The 27,968-nt window shown below is 41.9% G+C and overlaps 1 protein-coding gene and 1 long non-coding RNA gene across 2 annotated transcripts in view; one reads left to right on the top strand and one right to left on the bottom strand.

The window, feature by feature from the left end:
- The window catches only part of LOC120550766 (S-adenosylmethionine synthase-like), a 40,825-nt gene extending 32,112 nt beyond the window's left edge, over positions 1–8,713 (bottom strand). Inside the window, exon 1 of the mRNA XM_039787600.1 lies at positions 8,439–8,713. Coding sequence (XP_039643534.1) covers positions 8,439–8,529 — 91 coding nt within the window. The 5' untranslated portion in view covers positions 8,530–8,713. The remainder of the gene's footprint in view (positions 1–8,438) is intronic.
- LOC120550770 lies at positions 80–18,654 on the top strand. Its single transcript, XR_005637779.1, has 4 exons — positions 80–551; positions 14,673–14,810; positions 16,774–16,919; positions 17,469–18,654. It is a non-coding gene; the product is annotated as an uncharacterized LOC120550770 (long non-coding RNA).
- The last annotated feature ends 9,314 nt before the right edge of the window (positions 18,655–27,968 follow it).

Below are 27,968 nucleotides of genomic sequence, written 5' to 3'. Positions count from 1 at the left end.
CAGCTGCAGGTCTGTCTGCCTGATGGCCCACCCGGCAGGCACACTGAGTGACCCAAATCAAACACACCTAATGTCTACCATACACTAGAAGACTCTGACAAGACTAAGTTTTATGACCACCTTAAACCAAACGATGGAGACGACGGCAGCGCCCCGACTCTAGCAAGACTCCAGTCTGCAACGGTGGAGTCTCTTGAAAGTTCGGCATAAAAGATGATATCGTAAAGTGGACTAGCTACATGTGCATGCTAGGGTCTGACCATAGACAGTATATAAGGTCTCACTGACATGCCATTATGCTAAGATGCTAAGATGCTAACAGTGGGTCCTGCAGCGGCGGGGGATTTGCTGAGAAACTTTTCTGCTGTTTGTGACAATGATGTGACCCAGTTGTGACCGCAGAGCTTTATTCAGCTCAACATGTTAGAACCGGTTCAGGTATGGCCATATTCAGGAGCCCAGAGGGACCAGGGAGACCCGGGACTGGTTCTATGTTGAACTGAACGAGCTGTGAAGTTGAACCGAGTTGATTAAGGACTTCAAGGCGACAGGTGAGTCCCACAACAAACTTGTGTTGGTGTTGAGGTGTGTAAAAACTGAGCAGCTCTCTTTTGCTGTGTTTTGTGTTTGTGGCTGCAGTCAAGTTTATATGTCTTTACATCTCAGTTGTTGTTACCTTGGTGATGTTTTATTCTGAGTGACACGCCATTGCTTTATGTTGTTAACATTTAGCCTATAGGGCTGCAACCACTGACTGTAAATATTAACAGTATATGGCAGCAACTACCGATTATTTTCATAGTTGATTAATCTCTCATTGCCAGACCTTCCTTCACAGCGCTGTGGAGGAGGGTCTGGCTAGTCCACAGAGCATTCCGGGTTGCGATATTACGAATCCCACTATGGCCACGCAAAGACCCGCCCTTATATAGCATTTAGCCTATTGGCCAGGCGTTTGTTCAGGTGTTATCGCCTGACCAATCGGCTATCCTAACCTTAACCACTCGAGGGGAAATGCCTAACCCCAACCAATCGTGCTGCTTCGTCTTGACTGGCCATAGTGGGATTCATAATTTTGCTTCCGGGATGGGAGAAAAACGTGCTCTGGTTTATTGGCATTTCTTTAAACCAATCACAATCGTCTCAGGCGGTGCTAAGCGCCGCACGGAGCCCTGGCGCCTCTGCAAAATAGCCTCAGGAAGGAACTTGTTCTGGTGGAACCAAGGGGGTAAGCTTCGCTTCAGAACTCGAACCTCCTATGGCGCCATTTTGACGCTACAAAGAGATCACCTCCCGTTAGCATCCCACTGACTAGCATACATTTTGGCGCCACTATGACAGCGAATAACTTTACATCTGAAGCGTTTAAAGACTCTATTTGTCCATTGTTCATTTCTAAAGAAACACGACAATGTATAAAAGGGTCCATTACCTTGTACCTCACGTTATGGCTCCGTAGCAGACGCTAACAATAGGCTAACGATTGGGTCATAACCAAGTGACTTACTGTCACACAGTAGAAGAATTACCGTATAGTACAGGAGAAGCTCGCAGGCAGTTTGGACTTACATTATCTGTTTAGGTTTAATTACTAATGTTAACTAGCATGTTAGTTAGCAATAATTAGCCTGTGCCTATGTTATCTCCTTACATATACCTACGCTCTCCGTCTCTGTAAGATTGGGAATGATTGAGATTTCTCTCGGCACAGCTACCAGAAGACTTCACACTTTCAGACACGTTGTTCACGTCACATCTACGTTGTCTCTGTCAGTTGGAGGCTGCGCAGTAAAGCAAGAGATCACCGGAAAAGTGCTTCTAATAGCCTTCACTGGTCTCCATCCAGAGCAACGGGCTCTGTTGGTCCATTATATATATGTCAATGGGTGGAACTTGTACGTTCAAAAGTAGTTTTAGTCGTGCAACAGAAAACTCAGATTGGACAGATAGTCTAGCTAGCTGTCTGGATTTACCCTAATCATAAATCAATAGAATACCAACACAAAGAGAGCAAGGTGACGGACATTTTTTCTGCTGAGTGACACGTTATGTTGTTACCATTTATAGCGCTGCAACTAACGATTATTTTCATAGTTGATTAATCTGTTGATTATTTTGTCGATTAGTTGTTTGATCTATAAAATGTCAGATAATGGTGAAAAATGTGGATCAGTGTTTCCCACAAGCCCAAGATGACGTCCTCAAATGTCTTGTATTTGTCCACAACTCAAAGATATTCAGTCTACTGTCACAGAGGAGAGAAGAAACTAGAACATATTCACATTTTAGAAGCTGGAATCAGAGAATTAAAATAATATTTTTTTTTTTAAATTATTCCAATCGATTATCAAAATAATTGGCGGTTAATTTAATAGATGACAACTAATTGATTCATCTTTGCAGCTCTAAATACTTGCTGCAGCAGTGTCCATAGCTCTGCTTGATTGTTGTCGGTCATTTTTGTGTAATTTGTCTGAGCGTTGTCTCTTTTCTTGTGAGGTTACCCTGAGGAAGGTGGTTTTGTATTTATGATGAATAATCAGTTGTGTGCACAGGACAGGCTGCAAACATCCGTCTGTCGAAGAGGAAGGAATTCATTGTTGAGTTTTATTGTTTGGACAAAAAGACTCAAAAGAAGCCAGAGATTGACCTCAGTGACGTGCTGTTAATTAACCCTTGTGTTGTCTTTGGGTCAAATCAGAAACATGGGTTTCTTTTTAACTAGCTAATTTACCAATTTACTTACCAGCTGCAGGTGGTGATGTTAGTTATAAAAACATTATTTGTATCTGAAATAAACTAAAAGTGTGATTGTTGTGACAGCGGTTTGTGTTGCAGAAGGCAGGTTTTTAATCATTTTTTGTGACGTTTCAACCAGCACCGTCAGACATGCAGTAAACACTGTCACTACTGTTAGTAACAGCAGCTAGGACGCTCATAGACTCATAAAGTGTTGATTCTAACAAAAACTTAAATTAATTTATAATTAAAGTCTTAAACATTGCTATGACTCCTGATTCGGTCTGGTCTCCGTGGGAAACCTCTCATTTTGTCTCTGGTACAAACGTTACAGCAGCTGTAAGTTTTTCGGGTCAAATAAACAACTGCCTCTTTAATGTTGTCCAGGGGAGTTTGAGTGGTATGTTGCCTCTGGGGTCCAGACTTGTGAATATATTGAGTATTTGGTGTTTGGCACCTTTCCAGCCGCACTAACAGGTGGTGGTATCTAGTGGAAGCAAAGCTTCATCATCTAAAATACGAAGCTGTGGGTTACATAAAGCTGATAACGTATTAAACCCAGATGTGTTTTACTGAACTCAAGTTGATGCCAAGTGTGGATTATTTCCACATTATTACATAGTTGAATTCTAAGGCATTCTGAGGTCTGTTATTTCTTTACAGGCTGATTCAAGATTCAGACCTTCACGTCGGGGTCCTGACCATCCTGTCGGGGTTGTATTCGCCTCGCTCTACACTATCCCTTAAGCCCGAGACACACCAAGCCGATAATCGGCCATTGGACAGTCTGGCGAGGTCGGTGACTCGAGTCTGTTCGGTGTGTTCGTCGTCCGTCCGAGGGGCCGTCGTCCTTCATTTTGGCCAATTTTACATGTATAATCGGTGGGGGCGGGCACAGCCGGCAGTCAGACTCAAATGACCCGTCTGATTGGTGGAGAGCTAACCCGGAAATGGGGAGCTGAATGAGCGTGACTAGAGTCTCTCAAAATCTGCTGAAAATCTTTTAAACTGACCTTTGTTGATCTGAAATGAAGACAGATTCAGCAACTGCACGGCCTATTTCTCTCTTAAAATGTTTTCAGAAACACTATTTTAGTACAATATGAGATCGTATTCTGAACGAGCCGCCATGACAGTCTGTCTTTGAATTTCTGGAGAAACCAGACCCACGTGACGCGTACGTCCAATCAGCTGCCGCTTTTCATTTTTGGGCGACAATACAGATTAGCGCCGCCTGCTGTTATGGAGACGTATTACGTCTCGTCGCTTCGGTGCGTTCAGAGGAACTTTTTGGACAAACTCGGGGAGACTGATCAGTCCGACTGGCTTTTCTGCCGAGGGTCGGCCGTCTGGTCGGTGTGTCTGGGCCTTTACATAGTCTCACGTTGCCAGACCCTCCTCCGCAGCGCTGTGGAGGAGGGTCTAGCAAGTCCACACAGCATTTCTGGATAGGAGAAAAACGTGCTCTGCTTTATTGGCGTTTCTTTAAACCAATCACAATCGTCTTGGGCGGCGCTAAGTGCCGGACAAAGCCCCAGTGCCTCTGCAAAATAGCCTCGGGAAAGGAATGTGTACTTTCAAAGGTTGTTTTAGTCGTGCAACAGAAAACTCAGACAGATAGTCTAGCTAGCTGTCTGGATTTACCCTGCAGAGATCTGAGGAGCAGTTAAACATAAACCATAAATCTACCGGAGTTTAGAATACCGACACAAAGAAAGAGGAAGGTGACGGACATGCGGCTGAAAAGAATGACATCCAGTGGAATTTCCGGCTGCACCGGAGCAATCCCAGAAGTGTAACGTCGAGGATACAGACTATTTCCACAGTAAATAAACAAGAAGTCTACCAACTTGTACGTATTATGAAACCAGGAGACCATGATAAAAGAATTTAATCAAAATGCTAAACAAGTCTTAACTCTAACAAGCACTAACTATTAATCAAACTGCAACAGGAAAAATATCCATAAGTGACTAACAAGCACTAAATCTTCTGTCTGACTCTGCTACATGAACCAATCTGGCGAGCCCTGAAGTATTCTTTGGCGAACGTTTGGCATGTACAGTACGTGAAGTGTCGAGGGCAGTGAGTCTGTCCGAGAGCTGGGATTAACAGCAGCAGATTCCAGTATGTTTGTAGTGCTGAAGCTAAACTTTGTCACACGGTATTCAAGTGAGTTTGTAACGCTGTTTAATGCACACCTTACACCAAACGACTTTTCAAGCGATTCCACTGTTGCAGACTAATTTCCAAAATGGGAATGAAATCCTGAGAGTCATAAAACTCAGTCCCAGTCAGTCTTTTTCCCGTCTTGATGTTCAGACAAAATCAAACGTGTTTGATATATTAAGTCTTGGTAGCGAATTTATGGTTGCTATGGCGGCGCGAAAAGCTAAATGCTAAAGAGGGAAAGTTGCCGATTTTCAACCCTTCTGAAGCGAGTCATCCAACGGGAGTTTTCCCAGGTGGATAAATGCATAATAACAGAATAGATAGAGAATAGAATTTAAGACAATATCGAGCCTCATCTATCGATATCGATATAATATCGATATATTGCCCAGCCCTATGTTAGATGGTGTCAGACTGTAGTCTTTTACAAAATCTGTTCAAAGTCTTCTGGTGTATGGTAGGCATTAGGGTGTAACACTTCATATATGTGAATGGCAGTTAGTCTGGTAACCTCTAAAGGCAGAGAAGGCGGGAGAAGAGCTTTTTTCAGTGTGGGACTTCAGAGTGCGAGCATATGGCTTTTGCCTGGAGGCTAGGGCTGGACCCGAATATTCGAATATTCGTTCGGTGGGTTGGTATTCGAATAGAAAATTTGACATTCAAATATTTTTCTTTTAATTTATTTTTTTTTGCACAACCTGGCATCCCCCTCCAAACGGTTCTCATTCGCGCTTGAATATGTTCGAAATATAATACTCTCTTTTACAATTTTCTTATATAGCCTAGCCATTTTAATAGGATGGACAACCCAACCTCGTTATACTTAATAAATATATTTGCTTCTTCTTGGACTACTAAAGTGTTCCTGCAACGGGAGTATTCTCTGGCTAGAGCGCAGAACAGCGCAGTTTGCATGGACCGAAGTGCATGCCTGAGCTTGTATTTTGGGTTAAGCTGCGTTGCTTTGACATTGTGGAAAATAAAATAATAGAAACAAAATGTATTATCCTTTTTACCCATTATTATCAATCTAAATTAATCTACTGCGAAATATAGGAGACTCTGAGATTTTACTGGGACGTCACGTCACATGCCCCAGTTAAAATGCCCATGAGTTGAACGTCATTACCGTCACGAGTCAGCGAAAAGAAGACAAAAATGCCGAAGACTTCCTCTGTGTGGTAAGTAAGTGAGGACAAGACAAAGGCAGAGTGTCAAATATGCAATTTGAAACTGGCCACAACAGCACATCAAGCTTGAGAAATCACCTGAGTTCTGTAAGCAGAACGAGCTGCTTTTATCCGCCATTTACACGTGATAAATATGTGCACTTAATTTTCATGGAAAATAACGTGACTTGCGAATAGGCTAACGGCAGTTAATGACGAACAGTAAAAACGTAGCCTACTTTAGTAACGGGGGACTGTGTCCTGCAACAACAAAGCAGTTGCTTCATCTCGCTTGTCTCTTTTACCGTGAAAAAAAGCTGCCTTCAGGTGCGGTTTGGAAATATTGGTTTCCCCCGCCGCTGCAGGCGTCACCGAAGCTTCGAATATTCGCTGTTGAAAAGCACCAAAGCTTCGAAGATAAAAAACTGGTATTCGGTACAGCCCTACTGGAGGCATGTTCAAACTCACAAAAGAATCAGTAGAAAAGAGTTGTCCGTTCGTTTTTGTCCAGCACTATTCGCGTATCATAACTCTGGTACAAAAGTGGCTGCGGCTAGAACCACTTGTCTGTAACATCTGTTGAGTGTTGACTCAACTCAGTATCCAAAGTTCATTGAATTGCTTTTATTCTCAACTCGCTTGGTTTTACATTTTCAAACTTCACCAGACGACTTTGAACTAACTGTTTAAAGTGATGGTTCGGAGTAATTTCACCCTAGGGTCCTTTACACCATGACCTCGAGCCAAACACCCCCCCAGAAGCTTTTTTCACCTGGGTCTAACATTGGGAGAGTTAGCGTAGAGTAGCGTTAGCCGCTGAATAGCTTAGCGCAGAGGCTAATGAATCCGAAGTGTCTCTTAACATTACCCCACTAATAATGCCCGAAATGATACCAAAGGTCTACACTAGTATATATAGGTTATGCACTCATAAAACGATGTATTGTAAAGTTTGTAAGTACCCAGAAGGATATGTAAATAACGCTTGTCTGCTGGCTTCTGCTCTCTGCTGTTGTTGTTGCTGCTGTAAGCGGACGTGCTTAGGGCCGTCTACAAATTACAACACCGAAAGAGATGCAACAAAAATATTTTTAATTTAACTTATTTTTTTAAGTAAGTGCTGTAGTATAACTAGCAGGAGACAAGTAATAATTGAGGTAAGTTTGGAGACATTACCTTATTTAATCATTAAATTAATAAATATTTTTGTTGCATCTCTTTTCGTTGTTGTAATTTGTAGATGTCCCTAAGCACTCTTACTGCCCGGTAGTAACAGCAGCAGCAGCAGCAGCGAGAGCAGAAGCCAGCAGGCAAGTGTTATTTACATAAACTTCTGGTGTACTTACAAACTTTACAATCCATCGTTTTATGAGTGCATAAACTATTTGTACTAGTGTAGAGCGTCTTGGTATCATTTCGGGCATTATTGGAGTGCGGTAATAAGAACACTTCGGATCCATTAGCCTCTGCGCTAAGCTATTCAGCTGATAACGCTACGCTACGCTAACGCTCCCAATGTTCGACCCAGGTGAAAAAAGCTCCTGGGGGGGTGTTTGGCTCGAGATCATGGTGCAAAGGACCCTAAGGTGAAATTACTCCGAACCATCACTTTAAGATAAGTTCAGTTACCTCATGTTTTAAAGCAGCAGGGGAACTTGTGGAACCAGTTCAAATACATTTCCTTTACAGTGAAGCTACGGAGTGCAACTCTCTTGCACTTGCATTTCTTTTATGTGTTTCAGCTCCTTTCCACTTATGTGACACACGCTGTAGTCAAGCCTCTCAAAATACAACACACATGCAAGCCCCGTCTCTGTGCATACTGTAAAGTTTTTCCTGGGCGTCTCTACGACGAGTACAGAAACAGCCAATCACAAACATTACATCTTGGGAGAAGCATGCTGCGTGCTTATTGGCTCACTGACACTGATGAGATTTACTCTTTAGGTATTGAACCCTGGACTTGAATGACAAGGCATTTTTGATACCTGATACCAAGGATGCAATGTGGTCATTGGCCAAAAAGTATTGCAGTTCGGTAACCCAGCCCTAATCTACAGTGCATGTTTACCCTTTGATGATGCATTAAATCATGTTAAAAAAAATGGGCCAGTTTAGTTTTTTATAGCCATATAACCCAGGATTCATGCTCTGAATACAAATGAATACAAATCACAGCATAAATCAGAGGTGTCTGGCTCTTCAAACTCCTTTTTTCACGGTACGGTGCCTCCATGCACAGCAGGATTCTGCACATTCCTCAAAGTCATCAATGATCACTGGAACATCAAAGTGTTTAACCGCCTCTCCTGGTTCATAACGTGCAGCAGCAGCATGGATATGGAGTCCTCTACTCACCAGGGTGTCCCTCTCCCACAGACTCGGAGGTAAACATGAAGGAGCCGTCACGAGGAGCGTGGTCGTAGATCCCATCCACTGTGCCATTCATTTTGTGTGCTTTGCAAAGCGGCCTGACGCCGTAGACTGTTTAGAAAGTGGCAGAAGTGATGACTGTGCAGCGGAGAAGCTCTTCTCGTGTTTCTTATCAAAACAGGAGGACAAAGACGGGACAGAGAGTGGGGCTGCAGTCCAATCGCACAGTCCCAAGGCAAAAGAGAACAGCCGAGAAACTCTGCACTATATAAGGCAGAAATAACACACACACATGGGGGGGAGGGTGCCATGTGAACCCGTGGGTTAGACCATTCCGAGGCGAGGTAGGGGGGGGTGGGATTCCTTTCTCTTCTTCTTCTTGGAGACACTTTTCTTTAACTCTTCCCTGGCTGAAAGTTCCCACTCTGTCAGAAAGTGGACTCATGAAACTCCCGTCTGTCTGATAGTCAAACTGTTGAATCAGAAAGTTGATTTCATCCGAGTTTTACTTTGGAGCTCCTCCGCGGATTCATTCATGCCTACTCTTTTGTTTCTTTGTACCTGGGGGCCCGTGAGGTCCGTGATGGGGCGTCTGTGGCTAAGCACACACAGAACCAGAGCTCAGAAATGAAATGATGCAGGACCAAGTAACCCAAGTACATTTTACACATTTTTACATACTTAATAGAGCTGCAAAGATTCATGTCATTTCATTTAAAAACTATATTTAAAACTCGGGGGCCCATTGAGGGAGACCCTCATTTTCAATGGGGCCCGAGTGCACAGCATGCCTATTCAGCAAATTACTTTATAATAATAATTACAATGACATTTAAAGTACAACAGATACAAAAAGTTTAAACAATCAGGTAAAACAGACACAACAAGATAGATAAAGTAATTCATCAAAGCCTTCAACTGACTGACAGATGGAGGAGAGACCAACTGTAAGGTGCTTTGTGCTCACTTGTCAACTATTAAATTAGTGGTCAACTATTTTGATAATCAGTGATTTGGTTTGAGTCTTTTTTATGAAAAAACAAAATTGCATTCACAAACATTTAGCCATAAGACAAAGCAAAGACAACTGTGTTACTGAAGAGTGCAATTGCTATTCCTAAACTGGATTTTGTATTAGGTATCTGTGTTGTCCCTGTTTTTAATGTGTTCTATTTTAAATTGTCCCTTGTCTGTTTTGACATTTTATAAACTTGTAATGGTGTCCGACCTTGGCCAGGTCTCCCTCCAAAAAAAAGATTTAAATCTTAAAGGACTTCCTGGTTAAGTAAAAAAATAAAACTATCTTGGTAATCGATTAATCAATTGAGTAATTTTTTATTACGAAAAAATGTCTCTGATTCCAGCTTGTTAAATGTGAATATGTTCCAGTTTCTTCTCTCCTCTGTGACAGTAGACTGAATATCTTTGAGTTGTGGACAAAACAACACATTTAAGGATGACATCTTGGGCTTTTGGGAACACTGATCCACATTTTTCACCATTTTCTGACATTTTATAAAGCAAACAAATAATCAAGAAAATAATTAACACATTAATCAACTATGAAGATAATCGTTAGTTGCAGCGCTATAAATGGTAACAACATAATAACGTGTCACTCAGCAGAAAAAAACATCAGCAAGGCAATAATCTATATCGACAACATTTTATTTCCGGGATTGATCCGTTGCCACCGGAAAATTCTGCAGGATGTCCCTCATTTCGGCCGGACGTCCTCTTTCTTTGTGTCGGCGTTCTAACCTCCGGTGGATTTGTGAGGACTATGGTTAACTGCTCCTCAGATCTCTGCAGGGTAAATCCAGACAGCTAGCTAGACTATCTGTCCAATCTGAGTTTTCTGTTGCACAACCGAAACTACTAACGTACACATGTTCCACCAAAACAAGTTCCTTCCCGAGGCTATTTTGCAGAGGCGCCAGGGCTCCGAGCGGCGCTTAGCACCGCCCGAGACGATTGTGATTGGTTTAAAGAAATGCCAATAAACCAGAGCACGTTTTTCTCCCATCCTGGAATGCTCTGTGGACTAGCCAGACCCTCCTCCGCAGCGCTGTGAAGGAAGGTCTGGCAATGAGAGATAAATCAACTATGAAAATAATCGGTAGTTGCCGCCATAGACTGTTAATATTTACAGTCAATGGTTGCAGCCCTATAGGCTAAATGTTAACAACATAAAGCAATGGCGTGTCACTCAGAATAAAACATCAGACGTCATCTTTGGCTTTGGGAAACACTGATGCACATTTTTCACCATTTTCTGACATTTTAAAGTCCAAACAACTAATCGATTACTCAAGAAAATAATATATATATATAATATCTGAAAACAGGTTGTTATGTTGGTATTTAAAGACTATAAAAACACTGTGTTGTCTTATTTTGAAAGTACTAAAAGTTCTAGTGCTAGGAAGTAAAACCTACACGACAGTGGCTTTTTTCAGGTTTTTGCTTGACAAAAATACTTCCAATAAGTTAAAACAAGGTCACAAAGAGGGTGTGTTGCTCTTCTTAGCTATTTTGTTTTCTGCTCTATGTAAAAAAAAAAAAAACCTTATGACATAAATCAGGAAATCGAGACACTACAAGGTCTTCTAATCCGTACAATTGTCTCTGACATTAAAAGTACCAGTGTAGAAATACTCTGCAGAGTGAGTTGTTGAGTTTATGAACTTCTCAATGTAATGGTACATGTTTATAATAAGTATAGTTTAGCATTTATTTATTTTTTCAAGATTCTTTTTTGAGGGGGGGCTTTTCCACCTTTAATTTAACAGGACAGCTAGATGAGAAAGGGGAGAGAGAGGGGAAGACATGCAGGAAATCGTCACAGGTCGGATACGAACCCTGGACGTTGTTTTGCTTTTACATAAATAGCCAAAGTAATCTTTGAACTATGTTCACTGTCTTTTAAAATCTCTCCATGGTCTGGCTCCAGTCACCGAGCTAATTTAAAACAAAGAAGGAGATTGTGTTTGTTGTCAGGTTCCCGCTGTAATGTGACGTGTTGGCCACTAGATGTCAGCCTGATGCAGAAGCTCTGCTTATATTAAGACCTTTCTTTGCACATTTTGAGTGATAAACAAACAAACATCTTAGAGTACGACAGCAATCTTTATAAATAAACTTCAATCTGGCTTCTGTTCCTGTCACTTAAATGAAACTGCATTGACCAGAGTAGTAAATGAGCTATTAATTACTGCCAACTATACTGTGGACCCCAGCATACTCTTACACCGTTTGGAGAATTATATTGGTGTACAGGGGACAGACCTGTCATGGTTTCAGTCATATTTATCAAATAAAACTGAACTGAATGTCAACTACAACAATACCAATTCTGACTCTAGAGTAAAATCTGGTGTACCCCAGGGATCAGTCCTTGGCCCAATGCTCTGATTGATTGATTGATTGAGTGAATAACTATATTTCCTAAAAATATTAAGCCATTCTTTTAAGTAAGCAAAATGGCAATATATCCAACTTCCTCTGGGTTATTTGCTTATTCACATTCATTAAAGCTGATAGGAGACAGTTGATAGAGGAAATGTTCATATTTGATCCCAGAATTTTGTTTGGGGACAATAATATAATAATTGTTTTGTGGAGTCTTTACATTGCTAATATAAAAAGATGATTTCAGGCAGCAGTGAGACTGTTGATGCTGCAACATCTCCCTCTAGTGTTTGATTCTATACAGTACATACATTTGAGGTACTTTTGAATATTTCCGTGTTCTGCTACTTTATACTTGTACTCCACTACATCTCAGAGGTAAATATTCCACTTTAGTTACTTTTCAGATGACCGTTTGTCATCCCCTTCCTGTCCAGTGAAAACCACGTATCTCCAGATGTGTTGATGTTGAATGTTTGTGTGACGAACTGAAGGATGAAGTGTTCCTTTATGTGTTGAGAAAATTCTCCTACTTCTTAAGCTAAATAAAGTCATTAAAAAGTCTCTTGGATCAGCTGGAAAATGCATTGTCACAAAGCTGAAAACAGGGCCGTTTTTAGAGAAATATTTTGTAGATATAATTATAATTTTATCTTACATTAAAGCAGTTTATACCACCGTTTAAAGACCAATACTGGGAGTAAATGTGAGTTATTTAACAGTAATCCAGAGGAATTATCACAACTTGATGAACTCGTGTTACACAACTTCCCTCTCAGAGTGAGCAGGCAGATGGCCAGTCAGTCTTAATATTTTTAAGATGACTCTAAACAGAGAAGCCTGAAGACTTGACTGGCATCCAGAGAACTCATTACTGTGATGTGAAGTGCTTTGTGCAGTCAGCACAGATCTGAATCTACTGTCACAGTCAGCTCCCAAATATTTGAGCCACTGATTCTTCTCTAACTCTGGAGCGCTGCCTCTGTTGGCACTTTAATGTACAGTATTTCACTACAGAATGAACACCAACATGTACAAACAGGCAGTCCCAAAACTCTGCTTTGTTTCCTTGAACCTTAGGCTAAAGAAAATAGAGCTGCCCCCTCTTAGTCGACTTAGATTTCTTTAGGCGATTATTAGTCATTTGTAATGCTTTTCCATGATGAACGACTTATTTCCAAGAAACTTATGAGCACAATTTTGATAAACACTATATTTAAAGTGGTGCTTTGGCACGATTCTTTGTGGAGAAACTGAGTTTTACAGATCTGTCGATTAAATCAACTAATCTATTAGATATAGTATAAGAATTTCTTTAAGCGAGGACAGGCCTAAAAGAAACATATCCTCCATTTATATAAATCTAACATATATTCCACCCCTGGCTATATTGAGGTTTATGGATGTTCAAATTCTCTATTTAATGACAGAAGACATATTTAGGCAGAAAAACTGGTTGTCTGAGCGATCTCTAAGAATTCAAAGTGGTGTAGCACAAAAATCTGGATCCTATGCTCCTATTCATTCTTAAAAACATCCATTTTCAAACATGCATCAACAGCTAAAGACGTGCATCTGTCGTGGTCATCGATGGATTATGAGACAATGGGCCCCTGGGCAAAGACATGCTAAAGGCCCCACCATCTTTCCTACAAAAGCAAAAGACAGACTTGATGCTTTTGCCTGCTTTTTCTCTATGTATTATAGTTATATTTAGGGTTTCCACACTGCATTCTCTTAGCCCAGGGTTAGCCTAAGCCCAGGCCTATAGACCGAATCACAGTGACAGTGACAGCTCTAACATGAAAACCACTTCCTGGTAGACAACTTGTCGTTGATTTGAATAGCAGAGATATGTGAAATCGTCAAACTTGTTTATTTCTGTTTGAACATTTAAAGATATATAGTTAAACACGGAGGTCCGGCCTATCTGATGTTCCTGCTTTGTTCATTTTCTGTGTTGCTTTGCTAGTGTCTTTGATACACCATATCTAGCGTTAGGAACACTTAACATCTCACCGCCGGTCGGACTGACTGCTAGTTTGGGTGGTGTCGTTTTCTTCGGTCTGTGGCCCAACTTGTAAATTAGCTGTCCAAGCTAACGTTAGTCAAAGTCTTGACATATGAAAACATCAAATATGTATTTTAGATGAAGGAAATGAGAGTTTATCCAGTTGTTCCTTGACCCCTGTTTGCTCAGCGCCGTTAAATTGTATGTATGGGACGCATGGGTTGTCTACCTGAACGTTATTGTAAACAAACATTGTGATTGGGTCTTTACGACCCACACTGTGTTTCTACTAGACCTGGTTAAGTGACCACATAACTAATTTTAACATTTTAGAATGATGTTGCTGGCAACATAAATTCCATTAGCCCCGTTTCACACTGGCACTTTCTAGACGTGTCCTGGTAATACTTGTCCTGTGAGAATATGGCTTTAGCTCCAGGCTAACATCTCCCTTACTGAGTGCAGTGTTAAGAGGGGCTGTTATGGCGTTTTTCCATCACATGGTACCTGCTCGACTCGCCTCGACTCTACTCGCCTTTTTTGGTTTTCCATTACGAAAAAAAGTCCCTGGTACCTGCTAACAGGTACTTTTTTTTAGTACCACCTTCGTCGAGGTTCCAAGCGAGCTGAGGTGATACCAAAAGGTGACGTGAAAGCGACAAAGGGGGGTGTCTTGAACAAACCCGCAATTTTCTTTTCTGCTGCCTCCAGCTTCATTTGAAACTAAATGTGTCTTCTGGCTGTGGCAACAACAACACACCTTTGATGTTCTGTGTGTGTGTGTGTGTGTGTGTTAGGTCACGGCAGTTTCCTGCGGCCACGCTATGACGACCAGCCACGCTCGCCTCACGCATGAGGCGGTTCTAAATCTGCAATGGAAAAAGGAGGACGGGCCACCGCGGTCGAGTCGTGTCGAGTCGAGCCGAGCCGAGCAGGTACCATGTAATGGAAAAACGCCATTACATACACTGAGTGCTGCGTCTGTTATGTTTTGCTGTCCACAATCTGAAGATATGGTTCAATAAATGCTATTGTTTAATTTACAAATGAGATATAATGTGTAATTTAGAGGTGCTAGTTGGTGGATTTTGTTACCTTTGGACAGGCTAGCTGTTCCCACCTGTTTTCAGTCTTTATGCTAAGCTAACTGTCTGCTGGCTGCAAAGTGGTGTAGCACAAAAATCTGGATCTTATGCTCTTCTTAAAAACATCCATTTTCAAACATGCATCAACAGCTAAAGACGTGCATCTGTCGTGGTCATCGATGGATTATGATACAATGGGCCCCTGGGCAAAGACATGCTAAAGGCCCCACCATCTTTCCTACAAAAGCAAAAGACACAGACTTGATGCTTTTGCCTGCTTTTTCTCTATGTATTATAGTTATATTTAGGCTTTCCACACTGCATTCTCTTAGCCCAGGGTTAGCCTAAGCCCAGGCCTATAGACCGAATCACAGTGACAGCGCTAACACAAAAATCACTTCCTGGTAGACAACTTGCCGTTGATTTGAATTGCAGAGATATGTGAAATCGTCAAACTTGTTTATTTCTGTTCTCATTTTCTGCCGTAACTGTAACATTTAAAGATATAAAGTTAAACATGGAGGTCCGGCTTAACTAACTGGCTGCTGGCTGCTGGCTGCAGCTTCGTATTTAGTATACAAACGTGAGAGTGGTATCAAATCGCGGACGACACCACTCTTATTGGACTCATCTCTGGTGGGGAAGAGTCCGGCTACAGGCGGGAGATTCACCACCTGGTGCATGCAGAACAACTTGGAGCTACACACTCTGAAGACGGTGGAGAGGGTTGTGGACTTTAGGAAGGCTGCAGCCCCACCCGCCCCCATCACCCTGGGTGACTCCACAGTCAACACTGTGGACTCCTTCCTGAGCTCCATCATCTCCCAAAGACCTCAAGTCAAAATAGCACAACAGAGGATGTACTTCCTGCGGCAGCTGAAGAAGTTCAACCTGCCGAAGACAACGATGGTGCACTTCTACACTGCCATCACTGAGTCCATCCTCACCTGCTCCATCCCCATCCTGTACGCTGCTGCCTCTGCTAATGGTGCGTTCCATTTACCTCGGGAACTTGGAAGCCGGAGCTGGAATGACGTCACGCCCGAGTTGATTGGGTTCGATTTACAAATCACATGTTACATTATGGGGTTAGCTCTAGCCAGGTTAGCCAATGTTAGCAATACAAGTTGATAACAATGTATTACGCTGTTTTTTTGTGTGCATACAAACAGCGTAACAACATTTCCACGGATAGAAGTTGAACAGGACTGTGTGTACGACTGATTTAGTGAGACACAAATAAGACAGAAGTGCTAATAACTGTATGCTACTACAGCTTTCACTACTGTTGATGCACGGGGCATCCATGTTGGATTTTTAGCTCGGGAGTAGTCGGAGGTTGTCCAGAAATCTGAGGTCAGGGGCGTGTTTCCGACTTTGACCTCGGAAAATCCGACTTCCCGGTACAAATGGAACACGCTCTAAGGAGAAGGACAGAATGCAGCGTGTCATCCGCTCTGCTGAGAAGGTGATTGGCTGCAAACTGCCGTCTCTCCAGGACCTGTACGCCTCCAGGACGCTGAGGCGGGCAGGAAAGATTGTAGCGGATCCCTCTCACCCCGGACACAAACTGTTTGAACCCCTCCCCTCTGGCAGGAGGCTGCGGCCCATCAGGACCGAAACCTCTCGCCATAAAAACAGTTTCTTCCCCTCTGCAATCAGCCTCACCAACAAGGCCCCGGTCCCCAACTGACATTAAATCTAATCCTACATCCTGTCCTCTGCACAAACTGTATATCCTGAACTTTTGCACATGCTGCACTAAAGCCATACAGCCTCTTTTTTTTTCAAGATTATTTTTTGGACTTTTTAGGACTTTATTGTACAGGACAGATGCAGATGTTAAAGGGGGGAGAGAGAGAGAGAATGACATGCAGCAAAGGGCCGCAGGTCGGGATCGAACCCACAGCCGCTGCATCAAGGACTGAGCCTTAGTACATGGGGCGCACGCTCAGCCAGGTGAGCTATCCAGGTGGCGCGCCCCCCCTCTTTTTTTTCTTAATGTTATATGTATGTGTTATTTGTTTCTATATTTATTGTTTATTTATTTCACATTATTGTTTAAATATTTTTTTATGTACGCATCAACCAAGGCAAATTCCTAGTAAGTGCTACTTACGTGGCAATAAATCTATTTTCTGATTCAGAATCTTGAAAAAAGATTTTTTTTAACCAATCTTCTCCATTGATTAAACAAAATCAATAGAGAAGATTGGTTAAACACAATCTTGCTAATTAATTTAGAGGTGCTGATAGGTGGATTTTGCTACCTTTGGACAGAGCCAGGCTAGCTGTCTCCACCTGTTTCCAGTCTTTATGCTAAGCTAACTGTCTGCTCGCTGTGGCTTCATATTTACCATAATGACATCTGTGATATTGATCTTCTCATCTAACTCTAGGCAAGAAAGTCAATAAGCTTTTTTTCCCCCAAAATGTCAAATTGTTTCTTTAACAAAAAAAAAAACTTCTGCAACTTTTAATCCTTGTTTTTATTTAACTTCCCTAAAGCTCCACTTTCTATAATGTGCCTGGAAAGAATGAAACGTCCTGCAGTCGGTGAAGAGGCGCCTGCAGGTAACAGACTGCTCACCACAGGAGGATTTTAAAGGGTGTGTAAAAGGGAGATTTTCAGCCGGAGAAGGATCCCACGGCAGCACCTGGCCCACAGTGAACTCCCAGCAGCGTAAATCCAACTATCTTCAGCCACACAGCCCGTGGCAGCTGTTGCACCAGGCACATTTCCAAAAAGGAGAGACAGGCGGAGAAAAATGCGAGAGAAAGAGCGAACAAAGAGTCTTGTCCTGCCAACACATCTCAGCTTCAACATTCCCAAACACATCTGACCGTCAGTAATTCCACTGCTGTTTTCCGGAGCTGAATGGTTTCTCGACTCGGTGTAAAAGTTGGCGCCCGGTGTATGTGTGTGTGTGTGTGTGTGTGTGTGTGTCATAGTGAGAGGCCACAGCAAGGCCGGGGTAAGAGGAGTGACACAAGGCTGCACTGTTTAGACCCCCGGGCCTCCGCTGTTTTATGTGCCAAGACTCGACCTTTGTGTGCCGACCACACCGATCTGTTACTGCAGCTTCTGTTCAGTCCGGAGCTCACTCACTCACACAATCACTGCATGGTTTTATATAAAATAAAGCCATCTCACTGCCCATCCCTTGCGTTCCATTTTGGACAAAAAAAGGAGGTTTAATTTCTCAACTATATTTACTCGTCCGTTCTACTTCCTATGAAGGTCTCCCAATTGTACGTGTATGATACGACTAAGGAACTGAGGCTGCATCTACACTAATTCTTTTCATTTTTTAAGCGGCGTTTTGAGACAAAAACAACCTCCGTCCACACAAGAGTTTTAGCTCCAGCAGCAGAACTAATCTCCGTGCGTATTAACACGCCTAACAACATGTATCACATGACCATTCACACACACTGGGCATGTGCGTGCCGGTGTAAACCCGAAAGCAGATCGTCTGATGTTACTCTGCGGTTGTAAATCATGGATGTGGAAGTTGAAAATACAGAAAATACTTTGGAGAAAGAACAACGGTAATAAGTAAGAGCAGGGATGTATTATCTTAGAGCGAAGACGAGGTGGAACTGTTACTGAAAGGTCTGTAAGCTACCTAACTGATAAGGTCTCCGTTTGTGCCCGTCAAGACTAGAACACGATCGATAAAGGATTTTTAAGGCCGATATCAATACAAATATTTTGTGATTTAAAAATCCAATATATATAATATAATATAATATAATATATAATATAATATTCTGATATATCGGCCGATCTATATTTAAAAAAAAAAAAAATCCAGAAACGTGTAACAAAACATAAACAGATATCCCTAACATTAGTTATTTGTAGTTATTAATGAGTCCTCACTAAAATAATATGATAATGCAGTTTAAAAATCAAGTTGTTTGTTTTATTGTCACAACAGAACATCAAAATATATTAAAGTTCTGATAAATATAATGTATAAAAATACAAACTTAAGATATGAAACTTCAAGTCCAAACTTAAACACAATAACGAAAAAAGAAAAATCAAAGAGTTTCCACCAGGGAGGCTGTAGAGCGCCCTCTGGTGGACAGACTACGCAACGCCAACACTCACAACATGGTTGAAGGGAGTTTCGTCATTTAATTTATCGGCCATTATAAATGCCGATACCGATAGTTTGGAAAATGCCTGATATCGGCCGATACATCGGTCAGGCTCTAGTCCAGATTACAAAGCAACTCCGGAGTTTTCAAACCAAAACGGGGGCAGCAGTGTTTCCAAATGTCTCCGTTTTCGGGGCTCGGAAACGCCAGAGTGCTAGTAGTAGCCAAACATAATGTAAGCCTGAAGCACTACGTTAGAGACTGGGAGAAGATATGGTCTTTGATTGTCATCGCTTCTAAAAACCCAGATCATCAGCAGATTCATTGCTTGTTGCACTGTAGTTATGTTTATTGTACTTTGCTTGTGTATATCTGTAGCAAAAGGACAATAATAAAAGTTGATCATAAGAAATAAAGCCATTTAAAACCCTTTTATTTCCCCTTCAGTATGTATGGGATCATCTTACTCCACTCTTTGTTGTGTTATGTTTCTTTTTCTTTTGAGATGTGTAAGACCACATGAAATACAATTTCATTTTTTATTTATAGTATCAAATCATAACAACAGTTATCTCACCTGCCTATTGCACATATCTTTTTTGCACTCAATCCATTCAGCCTCCTTTTTCTTATGTTAAACAGCTATTTACTATATATTCGTTTCTGTATTTATTGTTATTGTTTGTTTATGTATGCACCGACCACCAAGGCAAATTCCTCGTAAGTGTAACTTACTTAAAACCCTTAAACTAGAAACCCTTTTCTGATTCTCATTCTGATTCTGATTCCCCTTTGCAGGATAATAAAGTGCACTTTGATTTAGATTTTGACTTATTGAAGCTTTATGACTGCAAATATTTTAAAATGTCTTGTTGTGCATCATTTCATACACATTTCCCCCCAAATGTAACCAGACATATTTGGTATCTTTGGAGACATTCAGAGTTACACTAGAGTGTAAAATAAAGTTTTCTGGGTTTGAACATTTTTGTTTTGTTGTCCTCTTTTAGGCCCAATTTAGTTGATAATCCTTTTGCTTTGCCTGTTTTCTCATATTTTTATTTTTTTAAGATTTTTTTGATATGGTCATTTCCGCCTTTAATGATAGGACAGCTCAGACGTGAAAGGGCAGAGAGAGGGGGAAGACACGCAAGAAAGCCATCACAGGTCAGATTTGAACCCTGGACCTTCTGCATTGAGGAATAAATCTCCATATATGCACACCTGTTCTACCAACTGAGCTAAACAGCTACCCGTTTTCTCATTTTTGGGAGGTAAATAGAGAGAGAAGACCTTTTTAGAGTCCTTTGGTCCCTTACATACTATTTTAGACATACTTCTTCAGTGTGCTGTTGAAATCTATAAATAACATCAAAAACATATTTACAGTCAACTGAAAATCAATTATTTTTATTTCAGACATGTGGTCCACTGAAGACAGAGATACAAACAGTAAGGTAAGATACACATCATCGACACATATTCTAAATGACCCAAATAATAATAATCATTTAGAATGATGTGTATTTTATGATTGTATTAATTATTAATGCATCCGTGTGTTCATCACTTTAATGCTGCAGCTGGTAAAGGTGGAGCTCACTACTTCGTATCCTGCTGGGTATCTTAATCTATAATATATCATCATTTATGAGTTGATTGTTGTTAAATATTATATTGTGTATCAATCTAAATCTGCAAAATAAATGTAGTAAAGAGTACTATATGTCCCTTTAAAAATTTAGTTGAGCATAAGATAAAATGGAAATACTTAAGTGTGGTAAAAGTACCTCAAAGTTGAAATTAGGTTGCCAACAATATTAGACTAAATGTACTTAGTTACTCTCCACCACTGCTAATGGATACTTCTGCTTTAATGAGTACTCTAACTTTTCATGGCTAATACTTTTACTTTCATTTTGAATGCAGGACTTTTACCTGTACCAGAGTATTTTTACCCTGTAGTTAGATATGATAAATATGTTCTGAAGTGGTCATAGCTTTGTGTGTGTGCTACATTATGTTTATAGAGAAACTGAAACACTGAGTTTGTTTACACCCTCCATGATGGCTCAAGGTGAGCAGACAGGTTGCATTTCAGCACAGCCAGTCTTCTCCTCTCCTCTTTTCCACTCCTCTCCTCTTTTCCTCTCCTCTCCTCTTCTCCTCTCCTCTCCTCTTTTCCTCTCCTCTTCTCCTCTTTTCCTCTCTTCTCCTCTCTTTTCCTCTCCTCTCTTCTACTCTCTTTTCCTCTCCTCTTCTCCTCTCTTTTCCTCTCCTCTCTTCTCCTCTCTTTTCCTCTCCTCTCCTCTCTTCTCCTCTCATCTTCTCTCTTCTCTTTTCCTCTCCTCTCCTCTTTTCCTCTTCTCTCTTTTCCTGTCCTCTTCTCCTCCCCTCTTCTCTTTTCCTCTCTTCTCCTCTTTTCCTCTCCTCTCCTCTTTTCCTCTCATCTTTTCCACTCCTCTCCTCTTTTCCTCCTCTCTTCTCCTCTCTTCCTCTCCTCCTCTTTTCCTCTCCCTCTCCTTCTCTCCTCTCCTCTTTTCCTCTCGTCTTTTCCTCTCCTCTCCTCTCCTCCTCTCCTCTCCTCTCCTCTCCTCTCCTCTCCTCTCCGCAGCGCCCCTCTCCGGCCTGCCGCTGCACTGCGAGGAGAAGCTGTGTGAACCCGGTGAGCGACTGCCGCTGAAGACACAACCCCGCTGTCTGCTCTCAGGTAAGAAACCCCCACCTCGACACATATTTCTTTTTTATTTGACCGATCCAATGTCAGTGCGATCACACCGAAACGTCTTAGCGAGCCGCCGACATGCGAGTCCAAACCCTGCGTCGTATTTCTCCATCGGCATTCGTCTTGTCACTTAATATTTCTTGCATGAGGTGGGAGAGGTTGGGCCTCTGAGCGTTCACACATATAGAAATAGCATGCACATGAATGCAATACCTGTTTCTCTCACTATTTCTGCTGCACACATTCTCCTGCAGCGGCTTATTTTGCACGTTCAGGTGTTTGTTTGTTTTTAAGATGAAATTGTGCGCGATCTTCATCTTTGTCTTCATCGATCCTCATTTAAACAATAAACAAGAGAAACGTGTTTTTGTTGCAGCCAGCCTCGCTCACGTCCCCTCCTCTAACGCGGCGTGTTTTCTCCTCATTCCCAGCGAAAAGCAAAATGTCTCCATCCTCCTCCGGAGCAGGTCCTTCTCTCGCTGCAGCCGCGCGGAGCTCGTCTCTGCGCGCATTAACAAGACTAATCCTCCACAATATCTGTAATCTAATTATGAAAAGGAGGACTATACTGCAATGTTGTTTCTCTAATATATAGTCCAATGTAGCAGCTTCTTTTCTTTGTGTCGTCTGGTTTGATTGAGTGTGAATTTGTGGCTCTTCGCGTTGCTTTTTTTTTTTCTTTCTTTCTCGCTCCCGTTATTCTGGATCTTTCGGTCCTTTTTTTTTTTTGCATCTGAGGGCCTAAATGGTTTCTACTGTATCATCGCTGTATACGTGCCGCACACATTCACTCCTCTTTTTATTCTATAGCCCATGCGTCTAAAGCAATGCACAAACAAGCCCCTGGTGTATTACATTCATTTACATGAATGCTCATGTTCCTACATTATTTAGAGAGCAGATTCGGTTGGGGAATCGGGGGGAAAACGATGCCTTGAGCCTGCTGTGCGCAAATGCCAAGCCCATTTTTCATTTGATCAACAGTGGAGAGTGTGCGCACGGCGGCGCAGAGTCTCACAGCGCTGTCACACAGGCCCGAGCACTGAACCGGGCTGCTTATCTGACACATATGGGCTGCTCAGTAATCCGCCCGGGGTGGGTCAGCGGACAGGATCTGATGCACACTAGGTGCATGGAAAGCCTTTCACCTGAAAACAATAGGGCCTAATGAGCTGTTTGCATGTCAGAGGTAATAATAGGCTACCTGTGGTCAAGAGGAATGGATTGATTTTTTTGGAGCGAGTCTCTTTCTTCGCCTCAGACACACCTCTCTTCATCCTCCTGGGAAGAGCCAGCTTCTTGATACATAGATTTCTGCAACAAGGAGGGAGGGGAGGGATGGGGGGCATGTTGTAGTCTCTAACCACAGCTTGGAGCACTTCCAATGGGCCAGATGATGTGCGGACAGGAATGAAAGACATCCCAGAGTCATTTTGTTAATGTTTGGATAGACACAGAACAGCATTCTGCAAGTTTCTGCAGCGCTTTGGGATGACTTGTTACTGGAGAAATGTACACGCCGACGTCTGACGTGGACCCCTCCTTCCCACAGAACTGCTGAAGTTGTAGTTTAAAGGATACATATGTTCATTTCGCAGGTTCCTACTTGTATTTTGGGTTTCTACTTGAACATGTTTACATGCTTTAATGTTCTATAAACCCATTATTATTATCATACTGTCCGAATATACCTGTATTCGCCCATAATTGTATGATATGGTATAAAATCAGGCGACGGCCGGATGGTTAAAGTTGAATTTAGCTGAGAAAAGGTTATTGGGAGTCGGGTACCGGTCATTGTGAGGTAGCCGTTGCTAGTTGACTTTAGCCGACAAAAAGTGAGCGTCATGTGGCGACGACAGTTAAGTTCAGGCACCAAAACAACTTAAGTTTAGGAAAAAAAGATTGTGGTTTGGGTTAAAACACTTTTAGATTCAAGATTCAATACTTTATTGCCATGCAACTAAGTTGCTAAGGATATGGTGCAGTGTGCTCATTACAAAAAAACAGAAAGCATTCATGGCAGGACAGGCAATACCTGTATGTGTTAAAAACGCATAAAGACACATGAAGACACAACTCCCCCTCCCTGCCCCCACAAATGCATACCATTTAACACATAACAAAAAAGATAAATATGTCCCAGGACAGGAAACAAACTTTGGACACCTTGAACTGTTAAGTCCCCATCGTAGTTTTCCCATTTGAATTTATTTTGTTCATTCAGCACACCAGACCAAATAAGAGTTTACATGTAAAACGCGATACGTGCAAACAAATAGTTTTTCTCGATTATTCTGCTTTTGTGATCATTAAGAGCTGAAATCGTAATCGCGATTACAATTTCAGTTAATTGCACAGCCCTAGTTGCCGTTCTAACCTCCGGTGGATTTGTGAGGACTATGGATAACTGCTCCTCAGATCTCTGCAGGGTAAATCCAGACAGCTAGCTAGACTATCTGTCCAATCAGAGTTTTCTGTTGCACGACTTAAACTACTTTTAAACGTACACATGTTCCACCAAAACAAGTTCCTTCCCGAGGCTGTTTTGCAGAGGCACCACGGCTTTTCTCCGGCGCTTAGCCCTGCCCAAGATGATTGTGATTGGTTTAAAGAAATGGCAATAAACCAGAGCACGTTTTCCTCCCATCCCAGAATGCTGTGTGGACCAGACCTCCCTCCAGCACGCGTTGGAGGGAGTCTGGCAAAGCGAGGCTACAATAGACTCAACACAGACAAATACCACAAAATACAGACGATCCCAGTACAAGTATGAATCTTAAAGAATATTCAACAATCATATGTTTAAGCAGTTTTTCCTTCAGGCTTTTTTTGAAGATGGAGGCAGAATGCAACAGTTTCGAGTTTTCATCAAGCTCGTTCCAGACCTGTGGTCAGGGGCGTAGCACAAAATTCTGGGCCCTGTAGAAAGACATTTTCTGTGGGCCCCTCCCCGCATCCACAGCTATTCATTCTAGCATCTTTTTGGGCCCTCCTCACATGAGGGCCCTGGGTACTCAGTCCCCTTTTTCCCCCCAGTCTGACGCCCCTGCCTGTGGTCCCCCTCCTACAGACTACATTCAGGCTCATGCTCTTTAGCCTTAGTTTTTTGCCAGTGATTAGGTGTTTTTACCTTGTGTCATAAGTGTGACAGATTGGAACAAGCTCACACAATCAAGCTAAAAATTTAAAATCTGTATATTAACCCACCCTGACAACGTCTCCATCTTAATAAAAGGTTGGAGGACAGCAGAGACAACAATTGAAATGAGTGCAGGTTGATTGGTGCAGGTTCATTGCCCTATTCCTTAACTGAAACAATCACTCTCTGAATTAATTGAGTCATCAGCTTCAGCGACGGGTCCTCGAGCGTCAAGCGTTATGAAATGAGTCCACACTGAAGAGCTCCATTTAGAAAAGAGTGACGGGGGGGGGGAGGGATAGGCTGGAGTCCAGAGGTGACCTCATCCAGCCGGTCTCAGTCTGAGGAGCTTAGGCTGGCAAAACCAACAGCATCCCTGAGATGAAATGACTTCCTTACAGTCGAAGCTTGTCTTACAAGTCATTCTGACTCAGACATCTGCTTTAGAGCTGAAACTATTGGTCGATTCATCGCTTAGTCAATCGGCAACAAGTCATTTTGAAGTTCTTTTTCAAGCGACGATGCCAAATAATCTTCTCAGATGTGAAGATTCACTGCTTCTTGTGTGTAAACTAGGGACAGATTGACCATTGAGTCTGACTTAATGTCCCCACAACACTATCTGACTCTCTGTGAATGGGGATTATGTTGAAAGTTTTTCACGTTTATTAAATAATTGCTTAAAGCATTTAAACAAAGTTTTGTGTTGGACTTTGTAACATTCCAAAATCTTAATTTTGACTTTTCATTTTCACTGTAAATCCTGTTTCTTTAACTACTAATTATCGGTATCAGCCTTGAGAAACCAGTCGATCCCTAGTGTTAACTAAATATATTTAGGTTTTTAAGCAAACAAAGCAAAACATTTGAAGACGTCACCTTGAGTTTAGGGTAGTTGTGATACTATTTTCTGACACACGATAATGGATAATGAAAATAATCCTAAATTGCAGCCCTAATCAGCTTCCTATGGGGTCTTACTTTTGATCAATGACTCATAGTTTGGATAATCAAACATAAAGTCATTAACATTATTCTTTTCATAAAATCTTCTATCAAAATTGGGAAGACAAATTGATTCCTAGATCCCATATATCCCATATAGCCAACTAATAACATTTTCTTTTTGCATGTATACATTAGTTCAGTCGTAAACAGTCAGGAAAAAGACAAGATAAACCTTATAGAGTTGTAAACGTCTGCTATTCAGACATATTTCCGGTTGCATCTTCTTGTTAAAGAGAAGAAGAAATGCCACAGCGGGCTTTAAAGGCTCTAAACTGCAGTCTTAGGCAGAGTTAATTGGCACCATGCTGATGGAGGATGGTTCATTTCACCAGTAGACGTGTGTGTGTGTGTTTGTGGGTGTGTGTGTGTGTGTGTGTGTGTGTGTGTGTGTGGAGATACTTTACTCTGCACCATGACAACACCAGATGAATTCCTCATATTTAGAATTTCATACTGCGAGGTTGTGTCTTTTACTCCTTCTGCAAACTGAAAGTCGAGCTCTGATGATGTAACACGCGTCTTGTTTGAAGAGGCTGAAGGGAGGATGTTTGGAAAGGCAGCAGGGTGTGGTTTACATCCTGGAGGTATGAAAACAACGGTGGTAAATATTAGGGGTGGGGGGAATCAGTACAGCATAGTATCACGATATTTTCCGTGGCAATACTGATACATAGACGCCAAGTATGGATCTATTATTATATACATGTTGGTGAGATAAACAAACAGAGAATTGCATCTCACATAAACACACAATAAACACACAGTAAACATGCTTAAAACATAATCATACATGATCTCATCCAATGCGTTCAATGACCATCTGATAAACCTCACAAAAGACCCCCCCTACCCTCCCCCACCCTCACAGAAGAGGTGAAGAGAACCCACTGCCCATCCTCCCCCCTCATATTGCATTAATTCTACCCAGATCCATATTTCCCATGAAATCATGCTGTGGTCAATATGTATTGCACAATGGCTAAATGCACAACTGCACAATGCCGTATCAGTTTGTTCTAAAATGTCATCTTCACGAAGAAATTTGCACATCCACCAATTCTTTGATGCAGGTGCGTTGGCAAATATCACATCAGAATAGAAAAAAGGAAGATACAGCACTCAGCATCACAATCTTGAACGAAGGTTCAGAGAGCCGAAACCGCAGTATCTTCATTAAACTGTGGTGCTGAGCAAGAGCAGAGTGCGGGATCTTCCTCTTTGAAAACTAATCTCAGAAAATGGTGAAAAATGTGGATCAGTGTTCCCAAAGCCCCAGACGACGTCCTCAAATGTCTTGTTTTGTCCTCAACTCAAAGATATTCAGTTTACTGTCACAGAGGAGAGAAGAAACTAGAACAATATTCTCATTTAACAAGCTGGACTCAAACCGATTAATCGATTATCAAAATAACTGGCGATTCATTTAATAGTTGACAACTGGCCACCACAGCTACCGAACACGAGGTGAGTTGGAGGAGTTGGAGGCACTGCAAGATGTTTCCCCTCCAGTGCTTCAGAGATGGAGGGCAAAATGGAAACGGGCTCCACCTTCAGCCCCTCCACCGCAGGGCCGGCCCACATTATAGGAAGGTGGAGTGGCTCTGTGGCTGCTGGAGGCAGCCGCAGGCCGAGAACACAGGGAGAGGGAATGATGGGGGGGAAAGTAGGTCAGAGATACAGAAGCAATCAAGCATGAGCGCAGCATCCTCGTCTCTCAGCTGAGCTACAAGCAGCGCTGGTGAGGCGGCAGGACGGAGCACGGCATCAGACCAGCGCCTTTGTTTCTGGCTTTGATCAGTTTCAGCACCGAAACGATTACACGATGAATCAGTCGACAAACCGATCGAACCGAATGTCAAATATTCTCTGCTTACAGTTTCGCATTGCTGCTTCTCTCTGTTTAATGTCCATATAAATGGAATATCTTTATTTTTTTTTGTCAGACAGAACAGTTGAAGACGTCAACTTGCATTTTTTGACATTTAAAGTGGACATAATATGCTCATTTTCAGGTTCATAATTG

Source organism: Perca fluviatilis, chromosome 21, assembly GCF_010015445.1.
Source record: "Perca fluviatilis chromosome 21, GENO_Pfluv_1.0, whole genome shotgun sequence".
NCBI classification, from domain to species: Eukaryota; Metazoa; Chordata; class Actinopteri; order Perciformes; family Percidae; genus Perca; species Perca fluviatilis.
The sequence above is the reverse complement of the archived record's forward strand: the minus strand, read 5'-3'. Positions and strand labels throughout refer to the sequence as shown.